The 25,817-nt window shown below is 39.7% G+C and overlaps 1 protein-coding gene across 2 annotated transcripts; it reads right to left on the bottom strand.

Annotated features, from left to right (window-relative positions):
* Positions 1-855: 855 nt before the first annotated feature.
* LOC130716693 (type II inositol polyphosphate 5-phosphatase 15-like) lies at positions 856-25,568 on the bottom strand. Of its 2 annotated transcripts, XM_057566697.1 has the most exons (12): positions 24,685-25,568; positions 23,974-24,226; positions 21,402-22,194; positions 19,398-19,522; positions 18,947-19,031; positions 17,573-17,738; positions 17,429-17,469; positions 17,088-17,340; positions 16,791-16,914; positions 7,901-8,261; positions 1,309-1,681; positions 856-1,166 (listed from the first exon to the last, which is right to left on the bottom strand). In XM_057566697.1, exons 1-11 carry the CDS (start codon positions 25,412-25,414, stop codon positions 1,322-1,324), a joined length of 3,291 nt encoding a protein of 1,096 aa, XP_057422680.1. In that variant the 5' UTR covers positions 25,415-25,568; the 3' UTR covers positions 856-1,166; positions 1,309-1,321. The 2 variants fall into 2 exon arrangements, with proteins under 2 accessions (XP_057422680.1, XP_057422679.1); XM_057566696.1 differs by having other exon boundaries at positions 856-1,681.
* Positions 25,569-25,817: the final 249 nt, after the last annotated feature.

Here is a 25,817-nt window from a genome sequence, read left to right as displayed (position 1 = left end):
GAAAATATATAATATAGTTCAAATAACATTGATTAAAATTTATCACACTATGTGAAGTCTACAAAATAAGAAATTTGAAATAGCATAATAGTGGTAAGAAATTTAGGGTTTTTACTTTTATACTTGATAAAAAAAAATTGGTGTTATTATACTTATTATTTAATCTGATTGTATTATTTTTTTTTATATAATTGACTATGTTTATGGTTATTTATACATTTCTATTAGCTACTTGACTTTATTATTAAGGGTACTATTAAATTTTTACGTATGTATACGAGGCGGAGATTCCGCAGGGCGGGGAGGGTGATCCACGCCCCTATCTCAGATTTGTCTCAAGGGGATTTTTGTCCTCATCCCCACGGGGAAAAATTCCCCAAGATCGGCTCCCCAAATGGGGCAATCCCCACAAGGATCCCCATATGCAGGTCAAAATTGCTGGTGCTCTCCTTGTCTCCCAACACCTCCATGGTGCTGAAGTATCAAGAATGAGCTGAAAGTGCAAAAGTAATGCAAAGGGGAATATGGAATGTCGAAATCTGGAGTTTTACGGGGAGATGTGGACTTTAAGTTAAAAAATTGAAGTTAAACTATCTGTTAAAATTATATAAAAAAAATAGTGGTACTATCCCGTGTTAGATTTTAGCCATAGATGCCATAGTTTTAACATTAGACATTTTCATTAAGCTATTTCTCCGGTGGTTATTAGAATAACTACACTGTAACATAACTAATTTTAATTTTAACGGCAAATACTTGAACTTATGATACATATAAGAAAAAGTAAAAAATTCAGTAATCAAACCCATCTTTTAGTATGTTTTTGTATTTAACAAAGGCCACATACAACAGAAGTCGATAAACAAAATGGACTTTTCCATTACACAATTCCAGACAAAAAATACAAAGTTGTAACTAGAAAAGTATCAAATATTTATTGTAATGAACAAACAAAACAATGTTGCAGTAGCAACATGTCATTAGGTTTTCCCCTTCAGTTGCAGGTTGTGTTGTAAGGCACATAGTCATTTACACAATAAATTGGGGTCATTTCTGAATAAATCAAATAATCTAGAAAAAGCTGTCTCTACATTTTTTTTGCCATGTATTTGCTTTCTCTGTACAGTTCAATCAGCTTGATGATTACAAGTTGGACCCCAAGCTCCCTATGGGGGAAAAAATTAACAAACATGATCAAGATGCTTATTACAGCATGTATAAACAAGACCTTGTGCGTGTTCCAAAACCATCTACCAATCATTTGCTCTTCCACCAAAACAATAAAATAAAATAGTTACATGCACTCACATAAACTGCTGCTTTAAGGGCTTTTCAATTTCTGTAGCTGGTCAACCACATCTAAGGAACTGCTGAAACGTTGGAAATCGGATCGGTGTAGTGCACTTCCTTGGATATGCCTGGAGCCGTTTGATTGAGGGTCTATCATTTGGTTTTTCTTCGATGAATAACAGTGGTGAACACGGACACGGTGGTCTCTTGCCTGCACAGTGTAATTGCCATGCACCTTAACAACCAATATAGCTTCCTTGTCTCTGGAGTCTTCACACCAAGAGTTTTGTACAACCCCATCAACAAACTCTTCAAGAGTCTGAAATTCCTCATCATGTACTGATACCTCAACAATTTCATCTGGTCTTATAATACCAGTTGCAGGACTTACCTGAATCATAAAATGTGCAGGTAATTATCATGCGGTGCATTGCAAAGGAGATATGCTTGTCTAAAAATAAATATTAATGTTGATACACACACAAAAAAAATAAGTTCTAGGACTAACATTTATATACTTAATCCAAATATCAGAGCCAATTTTTCATAGGGGAGATTTTGATTAATTTTCACAAGGATTTAAATCGCAGACTACATCACATGATGCAATTGAACATCTCAGCTAGTGTGGCTGCTGAAAGAGCATATAACTATATATAGGGTTTTTTTGTACTTTAATATATAGGTCTTTTGCCTTGATCTACTCTCAATATGTGAATACAAATGCCATATTTTTATTACTTCTCAACATTAGAACAGATTAAATTTTGAATAATTTAGTTAGCATTTAAAGTTTTTCAAGTATCTAAGTATAATTGAAAGGGAACAAATTATACCGCTGTAGAACTTTAGTAGTCTTACACCATTCATTAACTTTTTATCATATAGCTGTCTTAGGATCCAATTGTAAGGTATGGGACTAGAGTCTAACATGAGAAGTATAAGACTCTGGTCATCTGGTGTGGGATGGGACAAGAGTCCAGCACATCCCGCCTATTCTTAGGCATGTAAGTGACCCGTTTTGCCACCTCTATCAGATTGTATTCTTAAATTCACTGCTGGATTGCAAGTTGCTATCATGTAGACCATATCTATGAATTTTTATATCAATCTAAAATAATTTAACACATCATTGAGGTACAGTAAGATTAATGTCAAACAGACATTTTAAAATATATAAAAATAGGAATCATTTGATTATGCACTTACTGTTAATTAACTTTGATGAGATTAGACACAAACAACCAATGTCAAGACTAGTTATAATTCAACGATTGAATAAATAAAACTCATTCTATCTCATGTTTCTAACGGCGTAAGACTATTAAAAGTCTTCCACCGTTGTAACTTAATCTCCCCAATGTGTGTGTGTGTGTGTGTGTGTGTGTGTGTGTGTGTAGACAAACTTGCTGTTTCCCTAAAACTTTAAACTTTCTTTAAAAAGTGGAATATGTTCATAGAAAGAAAGAATATAATAAAAAAATCCTTCTGAACCCATAAACAATTAAAGATTTTATAGAAAAAATATTTTTGTCAACAGACTGTGAAATAGAGCATTTAATGCTCTTAATTAGCAGTTATATTTTTGTTTGTATATAATTATGTTGTTTCCTGTTTGTACTTAGTTTATTTTAGGTAGTTTCTTATTTTCATTCATTCTCCCTAATTCTCTCTTTAGTCAAGGATTTCCTTCTTTGACTTTGATCAATCACATTATGTAATTCCCTCTATAAGAAGAGGAATCCCTGTACAGTTTTTCATATCAATAATATTACCAAATATTTCAACTTGGCATCAGAGCAAAGATCTCTGCGCATCTGATTTGCATCCATGGCTGACAGTTCCTCAGCCAGCGATGATCAGAATACGGAGGAGATTGTGGTTCCCAAAGTCTCGCAGCCTCCAAGGCAGGAGCAGCGAGTCCTGTTCGGCGAATCTCATTCTGTGCCTCCAAGGCAGGAGCAGCGAGTCCTGTTCGGTGAATCTCATTCTGTCCAAATCACCACTTTTCGACTCAATGGGTCGAACTATTTCCGGTGGTCCCAATCTGTCCAGTTGTATATTCGTGGCAGAGGAAAACTTGGGTATCTCACTGGTGAGAAACCCATGCCAGATATTGCTGATCCACAATATGCTGTTTGGGACGCTGAAAACTCCATGGTGATGACATGGCTGGTAAACTCCATGGAGGAGGACATTAGCAGCAATTACATGTGTTATTCCACAGCCAAAGAGCTATGGGATAGTGTCACGGAAATGTATTCAGATCTTGAGAACAAATCTCAGATCTATGAACTCACCTTGAAAGTCAGAGAAATTCGGCAGGGAGGTAATAACGTGACAAAATACTTCCACTCTTTGAAGCGAGTTTGGCATGATCTAGATCTCTTCAACACTTACAAGTGGAACTCTGCAGAGGATGCCAAACACCATCGACAAACCGTGGAAGAAGGTAGAATATTTCAGTTTCTTGCTGGTCTGAATGAAGAGCTAGATGAAGTTCGTGGCAGAATCATTGGGAGAGCAACCTTACCTTCATTGGGTGAGGTCTTTGCTGAAGTTAGAAGAGAGGAAACTCGCAGAAGTGTGATGATGGGAAAGTCCAAAACGGATGCACCTCCTTCTGAGACCAATGCTCTTGCTGTAGAAACTGTTGCCCTTAAGACTTCTACTAACCAGAAGAACTTCTCAAACCGCTGGTGTGATCACTGCAACAGACCCGGTCATACTCGGGAAAGTTGCTGGAAAATTATTGGGAGGCCAGCACATCTAAAGGGTGGCAAGTCAGGTCCTAAAAATCAAAAATCTTTCCCTACAGCTCATGAGGCAGAAAAGACTTCCTTGAAAAAGGAACAAGTTGAGGAACTCATAAGGTTGTTAAATTCTAATTTTTTATCTGGTACTCCTAGTGGTTCTGTGGCACAAACAGGTAATTTTTCTACCCCTAGCTCCCTTAATTGCACCTCAAATATTCATGCACCATGGATCATTGATTCAGGTGCTTCAGATCATATGACTAGCCTTTCTCCTTTATTTAAAACCTATTCTCCTTGTTCTGGAAATGGAAAAATTAGAATTGCAGATGGTTCTTTTTCCGCAATTGCAGGGAAGGGGAAGATTACCTTATCCAATAACATTGACTTAGGAAAAGTTTTACATGTGCCCAAACTATCTTGCAACCTTCTTTCTATTAGCAAAATCTGCAAAGATTCCAATTGCAGTGTGACATTCTTTGACACTCATTGTGTTTTTCAGGACCGGATTTCGGGGAAGATGATTGGCAGTGCTAAGATGAAGGATGGACTTTACTACTTTGAGGATACTTTCAGAAATAAAGCAGCTCAGGGTCTTTGTGGTATGAGTTGCACCTCTGTTAGGGACCAAATAATGCTCTGGCATAACAGACTAGGGCACCCGAATTTTCAATATCTTAGGCATTTGTTTCCAGATTTATTCAAAAATGTTAATTGTTCTTCTCTTGAATGTGAAAGTTGTGTTCTTGCAAAAAATCAAAGAGCTCCTTATTATTCTCAACCTTATCATGCATCTAGACCTTTTTACTTAATCCATAGTGATGTTTGGGGGCCTTCAAAAATTACAACTCAATTTGGAAAAAGGTGGTTTGTAACCTTCATAGATGATCACACCCGGTTGTGTTGGGTCTACCTTATGCATGAAAAATCTGAAGTTCCTAATATATTTAAAAGTTTTTCACAAATGGTAGAAACTCAATTTGATACAAAGATCTCCATTTTGAGGAGTGATAATGGAACTGAGTACTTCAACCAAAATCTCAATGAGTTTCTGAAAAATAAAGGCATTCAGCATCAATCGACATGTCCAAATACTCCTCAACAAAATGGCACCGCTGAAAGAAAAAATAAACATCTCCTTGAAGTAGCTCGTGCCATTATGTTTGAGAGTAATGTTCCAAAGTATTTGTGGGGAGATGCTGTCCTAACAGCAGCCTATCTTATAAATAGAATGCCCACTCGTGTATTGAATTATCGCACACCTTTGGAAAATTTCAAAACCATTTTTCCAGCATGTCGATTACATACTGATATGCCTTTAAAGGTGTTTGGTTGTACAGTTTTTATGCATAAACCTTCCACATCTCGGTCCAAACTAGACCCAAGGGCAGAAAAATGCATTTTTGTTGGTTATTCTCCAAACCAAAAAGGATATAGAGTCTTTAATCCTATCACAAAGAAGCTTTGTGTTAGCATGGATGTTACCTTTCTTGAACATCAACCTTTTTTTCAAAAAAATTCCCTTCAGGGGGAGAATAATAATGTGAGTGAAGACAATTTTTTGCATGAACCGCTGCCCATTCCTATTGTAGACACAGGGAATACAAATTTTATTGATGAATGCAACAAGGAAGAACATGTGGAAACAAGTTCTGAAATTTCTAAAGAAAATCTTATGCCAGACTTAGGTGGAGCCCAAACAGAGAAAGAAATACCACAGTCAAAAAAGGAGTTCCATGTTTATACTCGGAAGTATCCTAAAAGGACCAAAGACCAATCCATCATCTCTGCACCAAGCCAACCAGAAATCCCGGAAGAAGGCCAAGTAAGAATACCACAAGAAATTCGAGGTAACACTGACATTTTCACTTCTACTATTGAATTACCCATAGCTATTAGAAAAGGAACCAGAACCTGCACCCAAAAATCAGAAAAATCTAGCACAAACCATCCCATTTCCCAATATGTTTCCTACCAAAATCTTTCACCGAATCACAAAGCTTTTACCTCTAAAATAACAGATCTGTTTGTGCCTAGAAACATTGAGGAAGCACTAGATGATCCCAATTGGAATTTAGCAGTCTTAGAAGAGTTGAGTGCACTGAAAAAGAATGAAACTTGGGAAATAACAGACCTACCACGTGACAAAAAACAGGTGGGTTGTAAGTGGGTATTTACCATTAAGTGCAAGGCCGATGGAAGTGTAGAGAGGTACAAGGCGAGATTGGTGGCAAAAGGGTTCACTCAAACTTATGGAGTAGACTATCAAGAGACGTTTGCTCCAGTTGCTAAACTTAACTCTGTTCGGATTCTTATATCCCTTGCTGCAAGTTACAACTGGCCTTTACATCAATTGGATGTAAAGAATGCTTTCCTGAATGGGGAGTTAGAGGAAGAAGTGTTTATGAGTCTTCCCCCCGGATTTGAAGAAGAACTTGGAAGAAATAAGGTGTGTAGACTAAAGAAGTCATTATATGGGCTGAAGCAATCTCCAAGAGCATGGTTTGAGAGGTTTGGAACAGTGGTAAAAGGGCTTGGATATATCCAAAGCCAAGCTGATCACACATTGTTCTATAAACATTCAGCAGATAATAAGGTTGCTATCTTGATTGTATATGTTGATGATATTATTCTGACAGGTGATGATAGCTTGGAACTCAAAAATCTGAGGGAGAAACTTGCTAAAGTTTTTGAAATCAAGGAACTTGGCCCATTGAAATACTTCCTTGGAATTGAGTTTGCAAGATCAAAGGAAGGTATCTTTATGAACCAGCGAAAGTATATTCTGGATCTTTTAAAAGAAACAAGATTACTTGGATGCAAAGCTGTAGAAACACCCATGGAGCCCAACTTAAAGCTGCAACCAGCTGAAACAGAAAATATGGTGGACAAAGGAAGGTATCAGCGACTAGTGGGAAGGCTAATATACTTATCTCACACCCGTCCAGACATTGCCTTTGCTGTAAGCATGGTAAGCCAGTTTATGCATGCACCAGGTCATGAACACTTGGAGGCAGTTTTTAGAATCTTAAGATACTTGAAGGGATCACCTGGGAAGGGGCTTCTTTATAAAAACCGTGGGCACCTTCAGGTAGAAGCCTACACTGATGCAGACTGGGCAGGGAGTGTGACAGACCGAAGATCAACATCAGGCTATTGCACCTTTGTTGGAGGAAACTTGGTTAGTTGGAGAAGTAAAAAACAAACCGTTGTAGCAAGGAGTAGTGCAGAAGCTGAATTTAGAGCAGTTGCTCATGGAATTTGTGAGGCATTATGGGTGGAAAAGCTTCTACAGGAATTAAAGGTTTTCAATTCTCCTCCAATAAAGCTTTATTGTGACAACAAGTCTGCAATATCTATTGCACACAACCCGGTCCTACATGATAGGACCAAGCATGTCGAAGTTGATAAACACTTCATCAGAGAGAAGATAGAAAGTGGGCAGATTTGTATTACATATGTTCCCACTGCAGAGCAATCGGCAGACATCCTAACCAAAGGATTACCCAAGAAATCCTTTGACAACATAACTAGCAAGCTGTCTATGGAGGATATCTTTAGGCCAGCTTGAGGGGGAGTGTCAACAGACTGTGAAATAGAGCATTTAATGCTCTTAATTAGCAGTTATATTTTTGTTTGTATATAATTATGTTGTTTCCTGTTTGTACTTAGTTTATTTTAGGTAGTTTCTTATTTTCATTCATTCTCCCTAATTCTCTCTTTAGTCAAGGATTTCCTTCTTTGACTTTGATCAATCACATTATGTAATTCCCTCTATAAGAAGAGGAATCCCTGTACAGTTTTTCATATCAATAATATTACCAAATATTTCAACTATTTTAAATAAAGAATATCACCTCAAGCCACCTTGGCAAGCCAAAGGAACCTCTCAACTGATGGTTAGTAGCCTTCTGATGCTCCATAACAGTACACTGACCTTCACAAAGTATTTCAAACAAAGCATTGTCTTCTGCAGATTTATTTGTAATACGCAAAATCAATGTGTCCTGGTTTTGAAGAATTATGTTGTTCGTACTAATGATAGTTTCAGGAATCTTGTATAATTCTTTCAGAAGACATTTAATTTTCTCATTTGACTCAAGAATCTCCCCAAACTCCTGTCTCCGGATTGATTCATCCACTCGAGCAATATCTGTAGAAAAGATGCAGCGCACAGGTTTGTGGTCACTATCTGTTACATCCATGCAGGCTTCGTACCTATTGAAAGTGAGATGACATTAGTCAAAACAAAAATTGAAAGAAAAATGCTTCCACTCAAACTTTTATTTTTTTGAGAGTAACGCTACACAACCAAAGAAAGGCTCAAATATAATTTTGACCCTTGTACATGACACTCATTTTCATGTGTACACTCATTTTCAATGTCATCCTTGATGTCTATTTCTGTTATAACACTGTTAGATTGAATTGAAGTTTTTATGAAGCACAGGGTCCAAGTAAAGAAATGCTCAACACGTACATGAAACAAAAATATAATATTTCTTGTCCCAATTACATGATACTCACCTTCAATTTGGTCCCTATATGTTTACTGGACTATAATTCCGACAGACAATATTATAACAGCAACAGCCATTGGTGATCAAATACATATAAGGACTAAATTTTCAACTTCTTTATAAAAGGACTAAACAAAAAAAAGTGTCACGATGATGTCAACTCATTCAGCAAAATTTAAGCTATCTAGTATTTTCCTATTTTAGAAATCTGTAATTCAATTGTGACATGTTTCACATGTCTCATAATAAAGAAGTTCCCTTCTCAATAGGGGTCAGAGTCAGAGACAGCAAAGTCAGTTTAGCACAACATACCGAGTAAAATGAGACTAATCTAGGACAAGTGATAGGTAACTGGGGTTAGCTTGTTAGTAGTTAAGTGGGGTCAGTAGTTTGTTAGTTAGTTACAGGGTTAAGAGGCATGTTTTCTATAAATAAGCGTGATTAGAGAACATTAGGTTATCTTGTTATTCAGTTTAGGAATTGGGTTAGAGAGAGAAGTGGTTCTCTCTTTAGGCTTGGAAAGGGTGTTTGGTATCCCTTTCTATTGTATCTCTCCCTAGTTTCCAATTGGGAATTAGGGTTTCTATCAATAAAAATCAGGTTTCTATCATTGGTATCAGAGCCTTCCACCATGTCTCTGAGCTGCAAACGAGCGGCGCGGGTGGTGACGCCGGCATTGCAGTGTTCGCCCGGGACTAGTCGTGGGGCTAGTGCACAGCCAGCCCGCGTGGGCGCCGGGGCTGCGGAGCGTGGTGGGATGTTAGGACCCCATTGCAAGGTATGGGACTTGAGTCCCACATTGGAAGTATGGGATTCTAATGTGGGGTTTATAAGGCCTTGGGCTCTCCAACTACAACAGCTAGCTTTTGTGGTGTGGTTCTCCCAAGGTTCTTATCAATGGTATGGTGCCTGAACCACGATTTCCCTGTGCTGTGTTTGATGGAGCAGGATCGCAAAGAATTGAGGGCGAGAATGGAGTCGCTTGAAGCCAGGGCAATGACGAATGAGTTACGTCTTGCGGTGGTTACGAAGAAAATTGGGGTGCGACTTGTTGCAAATCCTGATCTTGAGAAAGAAATCTCAAGATTGGAGAACAAATTGCGAGAACTTGAAGAGAGGAGAAAACAGAGGGAACAAGAAAGGAGAGAAGCAGAGGCTGCACAGAGAGAATCGGAGGCTGCAATTGAAGCGGAGCGAACAGCGGCAGCGGCGGCGTTGCTGAGAGGAACGAAGACGATGGCGGAAGAAGAGAGATACGCTGAGGTGGGTGAGCAACCATCAGAAGCAGAGGAAGATTTGACTTCTGAGGAGACGCTGGGACCCAATGTTGAAGCGGTGGAGGAAGATCGAGTAGCGGCGGAGGCACTGCGAAAGGAATCGAAGTTCGCTTCAGATGTGGAGAAAAACCTAACTTTTGCGATGAAGGGCTTCAATCTTGCAGCAGAGGTAAGAATGCCGCAATTGGAGATGAAGAGTGGCCTGCATGTCCAAAATGGTGAGGTGTTGGGCACGATGTTTCGAGTTGCTGCGGAGGCCACGTTGACGGAAACCACCATGCAGCCACCATGGAAGCGACCACGCGCATTTCTTTGTGGGCCGGAGAAGACAGAGCGTTCGCCGGTGAAACCAAACACGCTTGTTTGCATGCCGGAGATGGTAAATCGTCCACCGGCGAAACCGCCTAATATTGGGGCTTTGTGGGCGTCGACGTCGGCGGAGTTGATCGTCACAAGTCGTGCACCAACGGCGAAGATAGATGACAGATTGAAGATGAATCTTCTCCAATGTCGCAAGGAAGATCTGCCTCCATCATTGGATCCGTCAGAGCACAGTACTCCTGCAAAGTTCGCGATTTCGCAAACGGCAAGAGAGGTGTCGACGAGAGCAATTCCACAAGCGAAGGAGATGAAGGCAGCAAGCATGCAGGTACAGTTTCTGCCACTAAATTCATCGAAATCAACTATTTGTGTGGTGAACAAAGGGAGAGTGGAAGATAAGAGACATGCTAAACTGATCACTGTAACCATGCGTGAGTGGTACTGTTTCTGGAATGATCTCAAAACAGAGACGAGGCCAGCAAGGATTGGGTTTGAGTTGAACATTTTTTCTAAGAGAATGGGACAATCCCTAAACACTAAAAGGGGGAATTGGGCCTTACAACAGAATAGTGGAGTCAAACTAATAGATTGGGCCAACCTTGGTCACACCAGAAGCCTTTTGTTGATTTGGAATGCATTAGATCCTTATATTCAGGTTGGAGGGAGACTTTTACTTTCACCAAGTCCTCAAGAGGTTGTGGCAGACATTGGGTATCATGGTGATTGGGGACATTTTAGCTTGGAGGGGTTTGCACTTTCAGATTTTTCTTGCTTGCTATTCCAATGGGTGCAGGACAGCACCATGAACTGTGCCAATTATTTGATGAACCGGCTCAACACTTCAGGCAGGGTGTATTCTTTGCAGTTCGTGCAATGGGATTATTAGGATATATGTAGTCACATGCTGACATGGCATTGCTGACATGTCAATCTGTAACAGAATTAGTTATTAGGTGTAACAGAATCAGTTACTGTGTAACTGATTCTCTCTCTCTCTCTCTCTTAGTAACAGCTTGCTACGCAAGCTTCTCTGATTCTATAAATAGCTAAATGCTATTCATTGTAACTCAACTTTTCAGAAATACAATTCAGTTTACAATTCAGTTAGAATTTCAACATGGTATCAAGAGCAGGGAACGATCCTTGATCTTTTTTCTCTGGTTTCTCTTCTTCTTCACCATGGCTGGTGAAGCTCCAGAAGCTCCTGTGCCAGTGGCTCAACCATCGTTGAGTGCTTCTTCTCTGGTTCACAAGCTCACCTTGAAGCTTGATGATACGAACTTCCTCTCATGGAAGCAACACGTAGAAGGAATTGTGAGAACTCATCGCTTGCAGAGTTTTCTCACAGCACCGCAGATTCCTCTTCGTTTTCTCACTGATGAGGATCGTGAGAATGTGGTTGAAAATCCTGCGTATCAAGCCTGGGAACAACAGGATTCAGCGTTGTTCACTTGGCTTCTATCGTCTCTTTCACCTACTGTTCTTCCTACTGTTGTGAATTGTACTCAGTCATGGCAGGTTTGGGAAGCAGTGCTTGATTTCTTCCACGCACACTCGCTTGCTCAGTCCACACAACTCAGATCTGAGTTGCGATCCATCACCAAAGGATCGAAGAGTTCTTCCGATTATCTGAAGCGTATCAAATCCATTGTGAACGCTTTGATCTCGATTGGAGATCCGGTTACGTATCGTGAGCATCTTGAAGCGATTTTCGATGGCCTTCCTGAGGAGTATAGTCATCTCATGACTATTGTGAGTAGTCGCGAGTTTCCGTGCTCGATCTCGCAAGCTGAAGCTATGGTCATCGCACACGAAGCACGTTTGGAGCGTATGCGTTCGCGTCAGACTCCTGCGACTTCTCCGTCTGCTTTCCTTGCTCAGGCAGTTGCGCCTCCGTCAGCGCCACCGCAAGCGCCACCGTCTGCGCCACTTCCTGCGCCATCACCAGCGCCGCCTCCTCCGCCTTCATCAGTCGCATCTGAGGTTCATTACGCCTCTCGCACTGATTCAGAGGATCGTGCATATGAAGATCGCGATGATGATCGTTCTCGCTCCGGTGACAATCGCGATCGCGGAGGCTACAACAACCGTGGACGCGGTGGACGTGGTGGTTACAACAACCGTGGACGCGGTGGTGATCGATCTTCAGTTCAGTGTCAGATCTGCCATAAGTATGGTCATGATGCTAGCATCTGCTATCATCGAGGCAACTCTGCTTCCCCTGCACAGAATGCTCAGCCAAACGTGTCTTCCAACACACCTATGCCTTCTCCTTATGGTTTTGGCTCATCTTATGGCATGATGCCTCAGTTTGGATACTCACCTTTTCGTGGATTTCAACCTTTTGGTGCACCTGCACAGTTTGGCATGCCTTTTGCTGGTGGATCTGGTTTTCCCCTTGCATCTGGTGCAATGTTTGCCCCTGGCTATGGATATGCTTCTCCAGCATCATCCACCTTTGGTTTTGGCTTCCATCCTCGAGCTCCACCACCACAGCCTCGTGCACCACAAGCTATGCTAACTTCTGCACCTTCCACTCTAGGAAATTGGTTTCCAGATTCAGGTGCAACTCATCATGTTACTCATGATGCTTCTGCAGTTTCCGATTGTGTGTCAGTGACTGGGAATGATCAAGTGTACATGGGAAATGGTCAAGGTTTGCCTATCACATCCATTGGTTCAGCTTCCTTTTCTTCTCCCTTTCACACACACACTACTCTTCAACTTAAAAACCTATTGTTAGTTCCTAATATTACTAAAAACCTGGTTAGTGTTAGCAAATTTGCAAAGGATAATGGTGTTTTCTTTGAGTTTCACCCTTTTCATTGCACTGTTAAATCTCAGGATACTTTTAGGACTCTTCTCCGAGGCTCTCTTGGTCCAGATGGCTTATATTCCTTTGATGGCATGCACTCTTCAACATTCAACAAGGGTTCTCCTCCAGTTTCTGCCCCATCTGCCTTCTCAGTGTCCAAGCCTGCATCTTCTGCAGTTACTTCTTCTGTTTCAGTTTCAAATAATGTACCTAGTCCCACAGCTTATGACTTGTGGCATTCTAGATTAGGGCATCCTCATCATGAGGCTCTGCAATTAGCACTATCCACTTGTAAGATACCAGTTCCTCATAAATCAAAATATAACATTTGTCAATCTTGTTGTGTTGCAAAGTCTCATAGATTGCCTTCATCTTCCTCTACTACTATATATACTGCACCTTTAGAATTAATTTTTGCTGATTTATGGGGTCCTGCCTCCATTGAGTCTTCTACTGGCTATCTTTACTTTCTCACTTGTGTTGATGCTTATTCAAGGTTTACATGGATTTATCCAATTAAGAGGAAGTCTGATACCAGTTCTGTTTTTCTTCAATTTCAAGCTATGGCTGAATTGAAGTTTAGTTTAAAAATCAAATCTGTTCAAACAGATGGTGGCACTGAATTCAAACCTTTAGTCCCATATTTTCAGAAACTAGGCATTAATCATAGGCTTACTTGTCCTCATACACACCATCAAAATGGTAGTGTTGAGAGGAAGCATCGCCATATTGTAGAAACTGGATTGTCTCTTCTAGCTTGTGCTAACATGCCTACTTCCTACTGGGACCATGCTTTTCTTACTGCTACCTTCTTAATCAATAGACTACCTACTCCTGTTTTGGATAACATCAGTCCTTACCATAAGCTTTTCAACACTCCTGCTGATTATTCTATCCTTAGAGTGTTTGGAAGTGCATGCTATCCTCATCTTAGGCCTTACAATTCCTCTAAATTGTCCTTTAGGTCTAAGGAGTGTGTGTTTCTTGGCTATTCCTCCTCTCATCAAGGTTATAAGTGCCTAGCAGCTGATGGTAGAATTTACATCTCTAAAGATGTTAAATTTAATGAGTTCAAGTTTCCATACACCACTTTATTTTCTCCTCCTTGTCCTGATTCCAATAATGCACATATTTCCTCTATTATTCCTGTTGTTACTTCTGTGCCTCATGTGCAGCAACCAGTTCTTAGTCACCAATCTTCCCAGTCTACTGGCAGCACATCTCAAGTATCTCCTGCACCACTTCAGTCTCCACAGCAGAGTCCAGCTTCTGCAGTCAACAGTTCTGCCACTCCAGCAGCTCCAGTTCCTGGTTCTGGTTCAGCAACCACTGCATCTGCACCTTCCAATTCAGTCCCTGCCACTGAGTCTTCTCAGCCTCCACCAGTGGTTAATGTGCATCCCATGCAAACCAGGGCAAAGTCTGGCATTGTTATGCCAAGGCTTTTTCCCACTTTGCTTCTAGCACAGGCAGAACCTACAACCACTAAGCATGCTCTTAAAGACCCTAAGTGGTTGGCAGCTATGAAGTCTGAATATGAAGCTCTCATGACCAACAATACTTGGACTTTGGTGCCTCTTCCCAAGGGAAGACATCCTATAGGGTGCAAGTGGGTGTTTAGAATAAAGGAAAATGCTGATGGCTCAGTTAATAGGTATAAAGCCAGACTTGTGGCTAAGGGATACCATCAAGTGAAAGGTTTTGACTATGCAGAAACTTTTTCTCCTGTAGTTAAACCTATTACAATTCGTTTGATTCTTACCTTGGCTGTGTCTAAACAGTGGCATATTCACCAGCTTGATGTGAATAATGCCTTTCTTCATGGTGCCCTCCAAGAAGAAGTATATATGCAGCAGCCTGCTGGTTTTCAAAGTTCAGACAAGACCCTAGTTTGCAAGCTGAACAAAGCTTTATATGGGCTCAAACAGGCTCCAAGAGCTTGGTTTGATAGGTTGAAGACAGCTCTAATCAAATTTGGGTTCAGGGCAAGCTGTTGTGATCCTTCCCTCTTTACTTTCCATCATAAGTCAAGTATCATCTATATTTTGGTCTATGTAGATGACATCATTATCACAGGGAATTTTCTGCCCTTTATTCAAGAGATTGTTCAAAAGCTTAATTCTGAATTTGCTTTAAAACAATTGGGTCAGTTAGACTATTTTCTTGGTGTTCAAGTCCATCACTTGCAAGATAGGTCTCTCCTACTTACTCAGACCAAATACATTGGTGATCTTCTTGAAAGAGCAGACATGGCTGAAGCTAAAGGCATCTCTACACCTATGGTCAGTGGTGCCAAACTAAGCAAGCATGGAGCAGATTATTTTGCAGATCCTACACTCTATAGGTCCATAGTTGGGGCCTTGCAATATGCCACTCTTACCAGACCTGAAATAAGCTTTTCAGTCAACAAAGTGTGTCAATTTCTCAGTCAGCCCTTGGAGGAACATTGGAAGGCAGTTAAGAGGATATTGAGGTATCTAAAGGGTACAATTCATCATGGCTTGCATATCAAGCCTTGTTCTCTGCATTCTCCAGTAGCTCTAGTGGCATACTGTGATGCTGATTGGGGATCTGATGTTGATGACAGGAGATCCACCTCAGGGTCATGTGTTTTCTTTGGTCCTAATCTTGTCTCTTGGACCTCTAAGAAGCAAACTTTGGTAGCCAGGTCTAGTACTGAAGCAGAATATAGGAGTCTTGCTAATACCTCAGCTGAGTTGCTATGGATTCAATCATTGTTACAAGAGCTGCATGTTCCCTTCACAGTTCCCAGAATTTTCTGCGATAATATGGGAGCTGTTGCATTAACTCATAATCCAGTATTGCATACCCGCACCAAACATATGGAACTTGACATTTTCTTTGTTAGAGAGAAGGTGCTGAATAAGTCTTTGTTTGTTCATCATGTTCCTTCCATTGATCAGCTTGCTGACCTCTTCACCAAAGCACTTTCTCCTACTCGTTTTGAAGACCTTAGAAGCAAACTTAATGTGACTGAGAAACTAGTTTCTCACCCACCTTCAGTTTGAGGGGGTGTATTAGGATATATGTAGTCACATGCTGACATGGCATTGCTGACATGTCAATCTGTAACAGAATTAGTTATTAGGTGTAACAGAATCAGTTACACAGTAACTGATTCTCTCTCTCTCTCTCTCTCTCTCTCTTAGTAACAGCTTGCTACGCAAGCTTCTCTGATTCTATAAATAGCTAAATGCTATTCATTGTAACTCAACTTTTCAGAAATACAATTCAGTTTACAATTCAGTTAGAATTTCAACAGGGATCCAGGAGTAAGCTCGGATTGTCACTTTTGTATCATTGGCATGGCTGTTGGAAGGGAAGTTAATATCCACAGCTTGATCTTGGGCATAGCTGTATTTTGGAGTGTTCACTGTTGTAGCTTGTATTCAGGCCTTCACCTTGAGGACAAGGTGAATTTTCAGGGGGGGAGTATTGATAGGTAACTGGGGTTAGCATGTTAGTAGTTAAGTGGGGTCAGTAGTTTGTTAGTTAGTTATAGGGTTAAGAGGCATGTTTTCTATAAATAAGCGTGATTAGAGAACATTAGGTTATCTTGTTATTCAGTTTAGGAATTGGGTTAGAGAGAGAAGTGGTTCTCTCTTTAGGCTTGGAAAGGGTGTTTGGTATCCCTTTCTATTGTATCTCTCCCTAGTTTCCAATTGGGAATAAGGGTTTCTATCAATAAAAATCAGGTTTCTATCAACAAGATATAGTTATATACAAAGTCCTTCAGTCAGGGAGTTTCAATATATACCCAAATGGCAATAAATACATAAACAAGAGCACTCACTGCAATACTGAAGAGACTACAGGACACTGTAAACTGCATTCGGCCACCGAAGAAGAGCGATTATCACGATACAAAATTCTGTCGCACCAGGCAGGTATACGTTTCTTTTCACCAGAATCATACCCTTAAGAAAACATTTCATACAAATTTGAAGTCATATCCCCAAAAAAATTGAACCAGTGCTGATAACAGAAAATTCAAATATGAAAGAGCAGTGATAACTTGAATGAATCTCCTTTCAGAGACGATTTGGATGTGTGGGCCAGTGTGTGTTGGAGGTGGGGAGGGGTAACCAACCTGCCAAACCAGCTTGGTGCCGTTCAAACTTGTATGTGGGAGGAAATGTTATAATTGCTTCACGCATTCCTTGGAAGGCATTCCCAGCTTCCATTTCTGCTCGAAGTTGATCCTTTTCTCTTAGCCAATCAAAGCATCTTTGGGAAACAAAATCTCTTGCTTCATCATATGAAATGTCATCAAGGCGATAATTAAAATCACCGAGAAATATAATCATGTCTGCCTCAGATAACTCGGGCATCCCTTCTGCGGACTGAAAACCAATCTCAAGAATCAACGCTTCATCCAACTGTCGGAGTGCATAATGCATAAAAAGAATAAAGTGGGTAGCATGTACATACATTTGTACCACGGAATATCGGAATAGAAGATAAAGTGCCAGCTGCAATAGAAAGGACCAATGGCAAGCCAGATCTATAAACAGGTCAAGATATTTACATGGATAAGGCAAGTGAGAAAAACAGGAATTGGAACAGGTAAAGTACCAGCTGTAGCATTTAAGAGGTTTGTTGGCCGGCCAAAAGACATTGTCCGGTATACATGATCAAAATCTGCATTGCGACGATTAACTGCATCTAAATGTGCAGCAAAGTGACAATTAACAAAGCACATTATCCGATCATACACTCTAATCCTCAGACCAACAGCACCCTGGTGAGAGAATCATTTCCTGTGTCAATAGTCAGAATAACAAAAAACGACAGGAAAAGATGATACCTTTAAAAGATATTGTTTTCTGGGAAAAGCACATTAGTAAGCACACTTAACATACAGAACAGAGCACCAGTGTTGTCAATAGCACTGCCATCGCATGACACTTTTGGAAGTCTCAGCCATAAAACCACCTATGGTGTGGCATTCAAGGTGGTACTACTTTAACTGTGGCATCCACGGAATGGGCATGAGCCATACCAAAGTGGTTTATAGAAAAGTGCATTATTTTCCTAAGACGGAATAGAACTTGGAATTCTTTTGAACATTTTAAGAACAGAAGACTTCACTACGAGTTTCAGAATAAACATTATGGTACCAGACCTGACCCATACTGAACTTTTCTCTTCAATGTTTTGATTTTTTGCTGTACTCACAGAAAATTGCTGTGTTATCTGTTTTCTTAGTTCCTCTTATTTCTGTCATCTCTTTTTCTCTTCTATTTGGTTATATTCAGTTTGTATAGTTCAGTTCATTTCTTCCTCTTTAAAACAAATGGATTGCACACTTCAATATGGCAGCAGACATGCCATGTACCATGGTGTTTTCTGCATTTGCTGCCATCAGCCACCATATGCAATTCAAAACAATGTATTGCTGAATGGGAATTTCAATATTTGGAGCATATTATGTAATAACTGGAAAATATCTGTGAGAAGACTTAGAGTTTATGACTCAGTTTTGTGCTGCATGAAATCCAAGCCAATGCTTGCAACTAAAATCATACTGGTTATATTTAAGTACACAGAATTGAAGACAACCGATAAGATTTCAATAATTATCTGACATGTTACTTGCAGAGGACAAGCAAAACATGCCATGGCCTTGCATTATCAAAGTAGTAGAATGGAGACCTCTGACTCAGCTTGCTTTTCCTAAAGGTTGGAATTGCAGCACACCCTAAGTTTTAGTAGAGAATCTAACAATTGCCTGATATCTAAGCATACAAAATAGACGGTTCTATGAAACCAAGGCTGACTACGATGAGATTAATGACCTACCCTAGGATTTCAAAAATCTTAAAAGAAAACCTGTCAGATCCGATCTTAATATATCCTTTATTAACAAAAACCAAGACATCACAACGCAAACAACTTAGTAAAACTAACATATAAAGCAAAACAGCAGACCAGATAGTGCAGGCCTACCTTGTTGCCAATAGCACGTCCAAAGCCACATGGAACTGCTGCCACGTCAACATCCCCAACATGGAATCTTATGTTGGTTTTAGCCCTGAAGTAGAAAAATCTAACTACTATTAGTGAAGAGACCAGCAAGGAAGAATTCAGATAACAATGAAATGAGCTCAAATTGGGTGAGGACATTAGTTGAAATTTCATTTCAGGATATAATTAGGAATTCAACTTTTGGTGATCCACGTCCATATATTTCAAGTCAATATAGAACTTATAACAAGTAGGAAGTAAAGCTGACAATAATCTGACATGATGTACAAAAGCAACTTAAAAGACCAATATAAATTCAAATTTCTAAAATTTAACAGGCATCATATTGCCTTATATAACAAACAACATGCATTATTTATGACATATTAAAGGCTTCACCAGCTCACGTGTTTTCCTACTCATAGATACTCACCACACAGCAATAACCATGCCTGCAAGTTGCCTAGATCCAATACGTTCAAATGTTGAACCTTCATCCAATGTTTTGTCTATCATATCCAGCCACCACTGTCCAACAGAACTTCCTTCCAATCCAACCTACATGCTTGTGAGAGATGGGGTTAGGAGAGGGTTATGAACACAAAAAGTTAAGCAAAACTATTAGTTATAGTGTTGTATCTAGTGAAGGCGAGATGAGAGGTATTAACCTTGACCACACAACTTTTAATGGATGGTCAAGACTCAAGATTAATTCCTCTCACCTGAGACACTCCTTCTCTGTGTGTGTGTGTGTGACTGTGTGTGTGTGTGTGACAATGACTGCCATGACAGGGTGCAAACAATGACACATGAACAATCATACCATCCATAATATTTCCATTGAGCAAATATCACCACAGAATCTGTCAGATTTTCATTAATCTAGATGTTAATAGCAAGAATGACTCGACACTAAACATTCATAATTGTTTTGGTGTAGACCTTTATCATTTATAGATAAATCCCAGAAACTTCCCAACCATTTCTAAGTGATCAGATTTAAGATCAACTAGCTGAGCTATTGAATGAAGAAAGGTACAGGAACAGGATTAGAAGTAGAAGGAGAATGGATTCGAGGATTTGAACTTAATGCAGCAGATTTGGGAAGAATCACTTTGCAGCAAATGATGATTATGGCCAAATTTGTATAAACGAGATCAGGAGGTTTAGGCTGGAAAAATCTAATTTGACAGTTTTCTGCAATTTTAACCAGGAAAGGGAGATAAATGATAAAATTTTAAAACTTGCAGAGATATATACCAACATGAATTTCATCCTTATTTTCCCCCAGAATAAGAAAAGGGGAGCCATAGCAGTATGGCACAAGAGTTAGAGTTACTGTCTTGTGCCAAGGAGGTCGCAAGTTGTTGTTATGGAATTAGGCTCTTGCAAATGCAAGGTAAGGCTGCTTACAATAGACCCAGAATAGGTTTGACCTTTCCCTAGACCTCACCACGGTCGGAGCTTTACAGTTCCAGGTTATTCATTACTAATATATAATGCAATAGCTTGTGAGTTCCTTCATGAATCCCCTTCTAAACCACTGCCTGTCATTGTCATTGTCGCTACACAATAACCTGCTGCCAGCATGCAACTCTAACGGCAATTTTCTTTTCACCCAGTCTTCTCCCTTATCCTTCTTCTCACCCAATCTCCCTTGCATCACTCTGTCTTCTCCAGTTTTTATAGTGCTGACCGTGTTGATCTTGTACTTGAGTCATCTCAAAGTATAGAATGGAATCATTGAGGTGCTCAAACTTGAAAGTATGAGGTTTTATGTTAGGTACCAAAAATTACAGGAAGAAAGCTAGGAGAAGTCATAACTTACTACATTAAGTGTATTGAGGATCCTGGAAATACCCAGATCCTAGTATAAAAGCAACTACAACTGAAAGAAGAAGAAAACAAACAATAGGCAATTTGAGAGAGCCTATACTCTCCCAATTGTATCCCAGTTCTGGCCAACCTTCCCATTCCAGCTTTCCCAGAGTTACATACCATCTATCTCTCTCTCTCTCATTCACAACCCACTTGCCACGTAAGCAATGAGTTAGACCTTCCCTCCATGTGTTGATTCGGTGCATCACTCCCCCTCCCCCATACAGAAGATGAAAATAGGAATAAAAAATGTGGTGCAATTCATTCTATTCTATTCCATTCAATTCATTTATTTTCTCAATTCCAGTCCAATTTCCATAGAAATTATCAATTAACCAAAGTGATGGTAATAGGGAAGTTAACAAGAACTACGCATGTCAGCTATCAACTACAACAGCCAACCTGATATCCTACAAGTGTTTAGTAAATTCGAAGTATTAAGAAGTTAAATTTTGTGACAAAAAAGACAATCAAATATAACTCAGCTAATAAAGTCATTATCTGATGATAAGATAGATGTACTAATTTTCTAGTATTTATATAGAAAATGATAACTTACAGTTTCTTTAGCTGCGGACATTGCAAGAAATCCAGCACCCATTTCAACCTCTTGCAACCCAACAACAACTAGGCCAACATCTGAGGCCACAGAACCTAGCCATGAAGCAAGGGAATCTTGAGATGCTTTTTCTTGTCCAACATTCCAAGTGCCAGTCAATATTTTTATATTTTCTATTTTAGTATATAAAAATTCTTTGCCGCTCAACTCTGAATGCAATACGTTGTCAAGAGGTCCTGGGGAAGTGATGTTCCATCCACGTATGCCACCATGGCTAGCCAATGCAAATACATAACCAGCTCCAACCGTCATTTTTACAATTGGACTGCTATGAGCCATCCATCCCCCAATCAGATTACCCTTCAGGTCCAATACTTGGACAGTACCAGAGACATAACCTACCCAAATTTGCATGCCAAAAGTACAAAAGCACTGAACGGCAAATGAATGGTAAAGAAACTCTTGCATGCGATTACCATTTCCATCCCATTGCACCAGTAACCCACTTGAATACCCTGTCCAAATCATTCCATCTATTGTTACAACTAGAGCTTCAGTTCTTCGATTATCATCCCCAAAGCCTCCCTTTGTTGCAACCCGACGAACAGCATCTGCTGCCCCCATTAAGGCATTACGTGAGCGTTGAAAGAACCCAATAGAACTTTGTGTTTTGTCTTTCCTAGAACTTGCAACAAGCTCAACTGGAAAGTCTTGTATTGAGGACAAGTCCGACCGATTCTCCATCTGGCCATCTGAATTCAAAACATTCAGTAACTCTCTAGAGCGAGCATCCCTGAACAAGCACTAGTTTACATTAAATTGACAGGTACGGATACACACAAACATAGACATGATTAGCAGTATCTAAGCACAATAATGCACAGGTAAAAAGAGTAAGGATCACATGACAACAAAGTCTGACTCTAGTTGTGATCTTTTATATAGGTCATGCCCATAGGGCATCATTAAGGAAGCATGCATGAAAATAAAACACAGCATCAAAGATACAGGATGAGGCACCAAATACAAATGTAAAGAATTCACCCAACCCACAAGCTCTTACATATACTTATTTTCTAAGGATTAATATCATAGAATCAATGTCTAGTTATTATCAAGAAGCAAGCCAGATCTTAGGAAATAATTGATCTGATACACACACATAAAGGGGGTATCAAAATTGACATTAGCTGTGCGCATTGAGCACTTACACTGCCTAATAACATTTTGTAGAATGTGAAATTAACCAGTTCAATAGTTATGTGATAGGAGTATCTTGGTGATAATTTATACCCAATTTTAGATAGTTCAGGCATTTTTCAGTATGTCATCTAGGAGTGTGAATTTACTTACGTCTTTGATAACATTCCAATTTACTTGACTCAATTTACCTTATGAAATTTCAATTACTTGACTGAAGTTTTGTAGAGTAGATTTACCTTGAGAACTTTCAATCCAATGGTCGGATTGATAAAAGCTAACATTTATATAAATTTATTAAAGAATATAAGAATGTGAAAATTCTATCTTATGTAAATGAATCCTATCATATAAACAACAACCCCCATGCTTTTTCCTAATAGGTGGAGTCGACTAAATGGATCAAATGATGCCACAGTTCCTTATCGTGATTGAATTCAAAGATAGACCATTTAACTCTAAATCTCTCTTAATGGTTTGATCTGTAGTTTTCCTTGGTCTCCCTCTAACAGTAACTATCAGACTATCCTCAATTTATTCAACTCTCTTTATCAGTCTTACAAAGTCTTCTCTACATATACCCAAACCACCTATGATGAGACTTTACTATCTTTTCCATAATGGGAGCTACCCCACCTTTCTCTCTAATAATTTCTTTCTAAATGACTAAATGTCATCTCTGATCTCTCTCTACCTCTCTCTCTCTCTCACACACACACATATATATAAGCTGTCAAGTGAAAGAACAATTTTTATGAGAATAAGAGTAGTAATCTTGAATACTTGGATGAATAAAATAAAAATTATATAATGGTCATATAACCACTTAAAGAAGTCATATGATTTTATGTTATAATTTTAACCATTTGTGGTTAGATCTATGTTAAGATTTAGCCCTCTTATTCTCATATAAAAATGATTCTCTCACTTGATACATACATACATCCAAATAATGAAGCACTTGACTTTCCCATGGTTTATTAAGCCCACAAGTAGTTACCCATCAACCATTCTTTGAACAATGTTAGCTTGTAATTATCCCAAAATACAACCATCCTTTCAAATTTCACATCCTTATAGGAATAATAACACAATAGTTGATATTACAGTAGAAGTCTAAAAGCATATTTATCCATAAATTAAAAAGGGATTGGAAGAGTAGTGGCACTATTCGCCATTTTTACAATAATATACTAACAATATATATTAATTATTCTTCAAATATAATAGAATGTACATTTGTGACCACAACATATACAAATTATGAATTATTTGATTAAAATTGAAAGCCTCAGCAAAAAATAATCAACCTTACTCATGTTCATCATAGTACTAATACCAGGAGATGCTAGGCTAGGACGGTTAATCTTACCACAAAGCATATGAAAAATAACCAGCACTCCACACCTTTGCCCTTGAAGTGTCCGATACTAAGTACTTTATATCTGACGTTAGCATGTTACCAAAGCCACTTGTAGACAGCTGGCTCCTCAAATCAACATAGGACCTCTCCACATGTATTGCAGCCATGGGCCTTTCCTCCTCCGACATATGAATAGATTTTTCAACAGCCTCCCAAGGCCATATTTTGATTACCCCTCCTTCCGAACCCGACCATAGATCCCCTGGATCAAGCCAATGGAAAAGAGAAAACAATGTATCACATGAATCAACCAATGACCCCACCACCCCCTCCCCCCCGCCAATTTATTAGAATTTCTTTTACACTAATGGTCATACAAACTTACTCCCATTCCAAGTAGTCCTGACTCCTGATTAGTTCATATTAGCTAAATTTGTAATAAAATAACTCAATTAACAAAATCATACTAGGGTAGCTCATATTTTTCATAAAAATTAATCTAATTTTCCAATCCAAACTCACATAAGCATAACAGCAATACTAGTTGGTAGGATTTGAGTACTAACTAAACATGGGAATGTATAACAATACATAGTGAGGTCCATGTAATTCTTTTTTCAATATATATATTCATTGTATAACTTTCATCTAGCATTTCCCTGAGTATAAATAGTAACAACAAAGCAAAGAGATGCTGATAATGAAGAATGAAGAATTTACCATAAGAAGTGATGGTAAGGGAAAGAACAGGGCCACGATGAGCTTGCCAAGACAAGCATTCCTTGAAGCGATTACTCCATTTGTGATCATCCAAACTCTGATAATCCATCTGCCAACACCGAATCTTCCCATCCTTATGCCCACTCCACACCAACCTATTCCCCTCATCCGGAACCAAACACAACGCCGGCGGAGTCCACACCGACTCCCGAAACGGCGCACTCTCCTCATCGCCACCGCTCCTCACATCCACACCACCTTCCCCGACCCCACACCACGACGCGTACAGATCCTTGAAGCTCCAAAACCGAATCCCGCACTCCGACGCAGCCCACAGCTGCGTCTCGGTAGCCACAATGTTCCTCAAAAACCGCCCAATCTGCGTCTCCCGCAGAGGATGCGGCCTCAATTCGAGACTCGGAGGGCGTGAGGGATGCACCGCCGCGCGAGCCGGTGGTCGGAAGATGCCGGCGCCTCCGCCGTTCGCGATGAACTCCGGCAGAGGTGCGGGACCGGAAAGTGAAGTCTCGTGGTGGTGGTCGGCGGAGAGTTTCCGGTCGAGGAACTGGAGCATGCAGTCGAGACGACGGTTGGTGGATTGGATGGAGGTGGAGGGTGAAACGGCGTCGTCGTCGTCGGAAGAAGAAGAGGAGTGTGAGTGTGAGTATAACGGACGCGGCGTCGTTTTGGAGGATGCGGCGTCGTTTTGGAGGAGTGACCATGGATCCATTGGAATTGAAAGAGATCGAAACGCGAGGAGAGAATCTAGCGTTGTGATGAAGCGAAGAACATGGATTTTTTCAGAGGATTAGGACAAAAACACAGTGTCACAGCTTCTGAAACAGATGAATGAACGTACGAACTAGTGAACCACCTTTCATTTTTTTTTAAGTGATTAACAGCGATTTTATGAAAAAATAATGAGATATTTTTTTACCTACATTTTTGTCTCTTTAATGTGCACAACATTCCTAAAACTGTTATTACGTGTAATGACCCATGATAAAATTTGGGTTAAATAACCCACCATCCAATCACATTGGAGATAAATGAGTTGGAAATAAATTAATAAATAAAATCTAGAAATTCCAACTCACTTATCTCTAATGTGATTGGATGGTGGGTTATTTAAC

This window comes from Lotus japonicus, chromosome 5 (genome assembly GCF_012489685.1).
Source record: "Lotus japonicus ecotype B-129 chromosome 5, LjGifu_v1.2".
NCBI lineage: Eukaryota > Viridiplantae > Streptophyta > Magnoliopsida > Fabales > Fabaceae > Lotus > Lotus japonicus.
The sequence above is the reverse complement of the archived record's forward strand: the minus strand, read 5'-3'. Positions and strand labels throughout refer to the sequence as shown.

What these genes read in the sequence shown, in the direction of transcription:
- LOC130716693 (XM_057566696.1), bottom strand. Translation starts at nt 25,414, where the DNA reads ATGGATCCATGGTCACTCCTCCAAAACGACGCCGCATCCTCCAAAACG. An exon ending in GGCATGGTTATTGCTGTGTG is followed by an intron (nt 19,032 to 19,397) that starts GTGAGTATCTAT and finishes TTTCTACTTCAG; the next exon opens with GGCTAAAACCAACATAAGAT. An exon ending in CGATATTCCGTGGTACAAAT is followed by an intron (nt 17,341 to 17,428) that starts GTATGTACATGC and finishes ATTGGTTTTCAG; the next exon opens with TCCGCAGAAGGGATGCCCGA.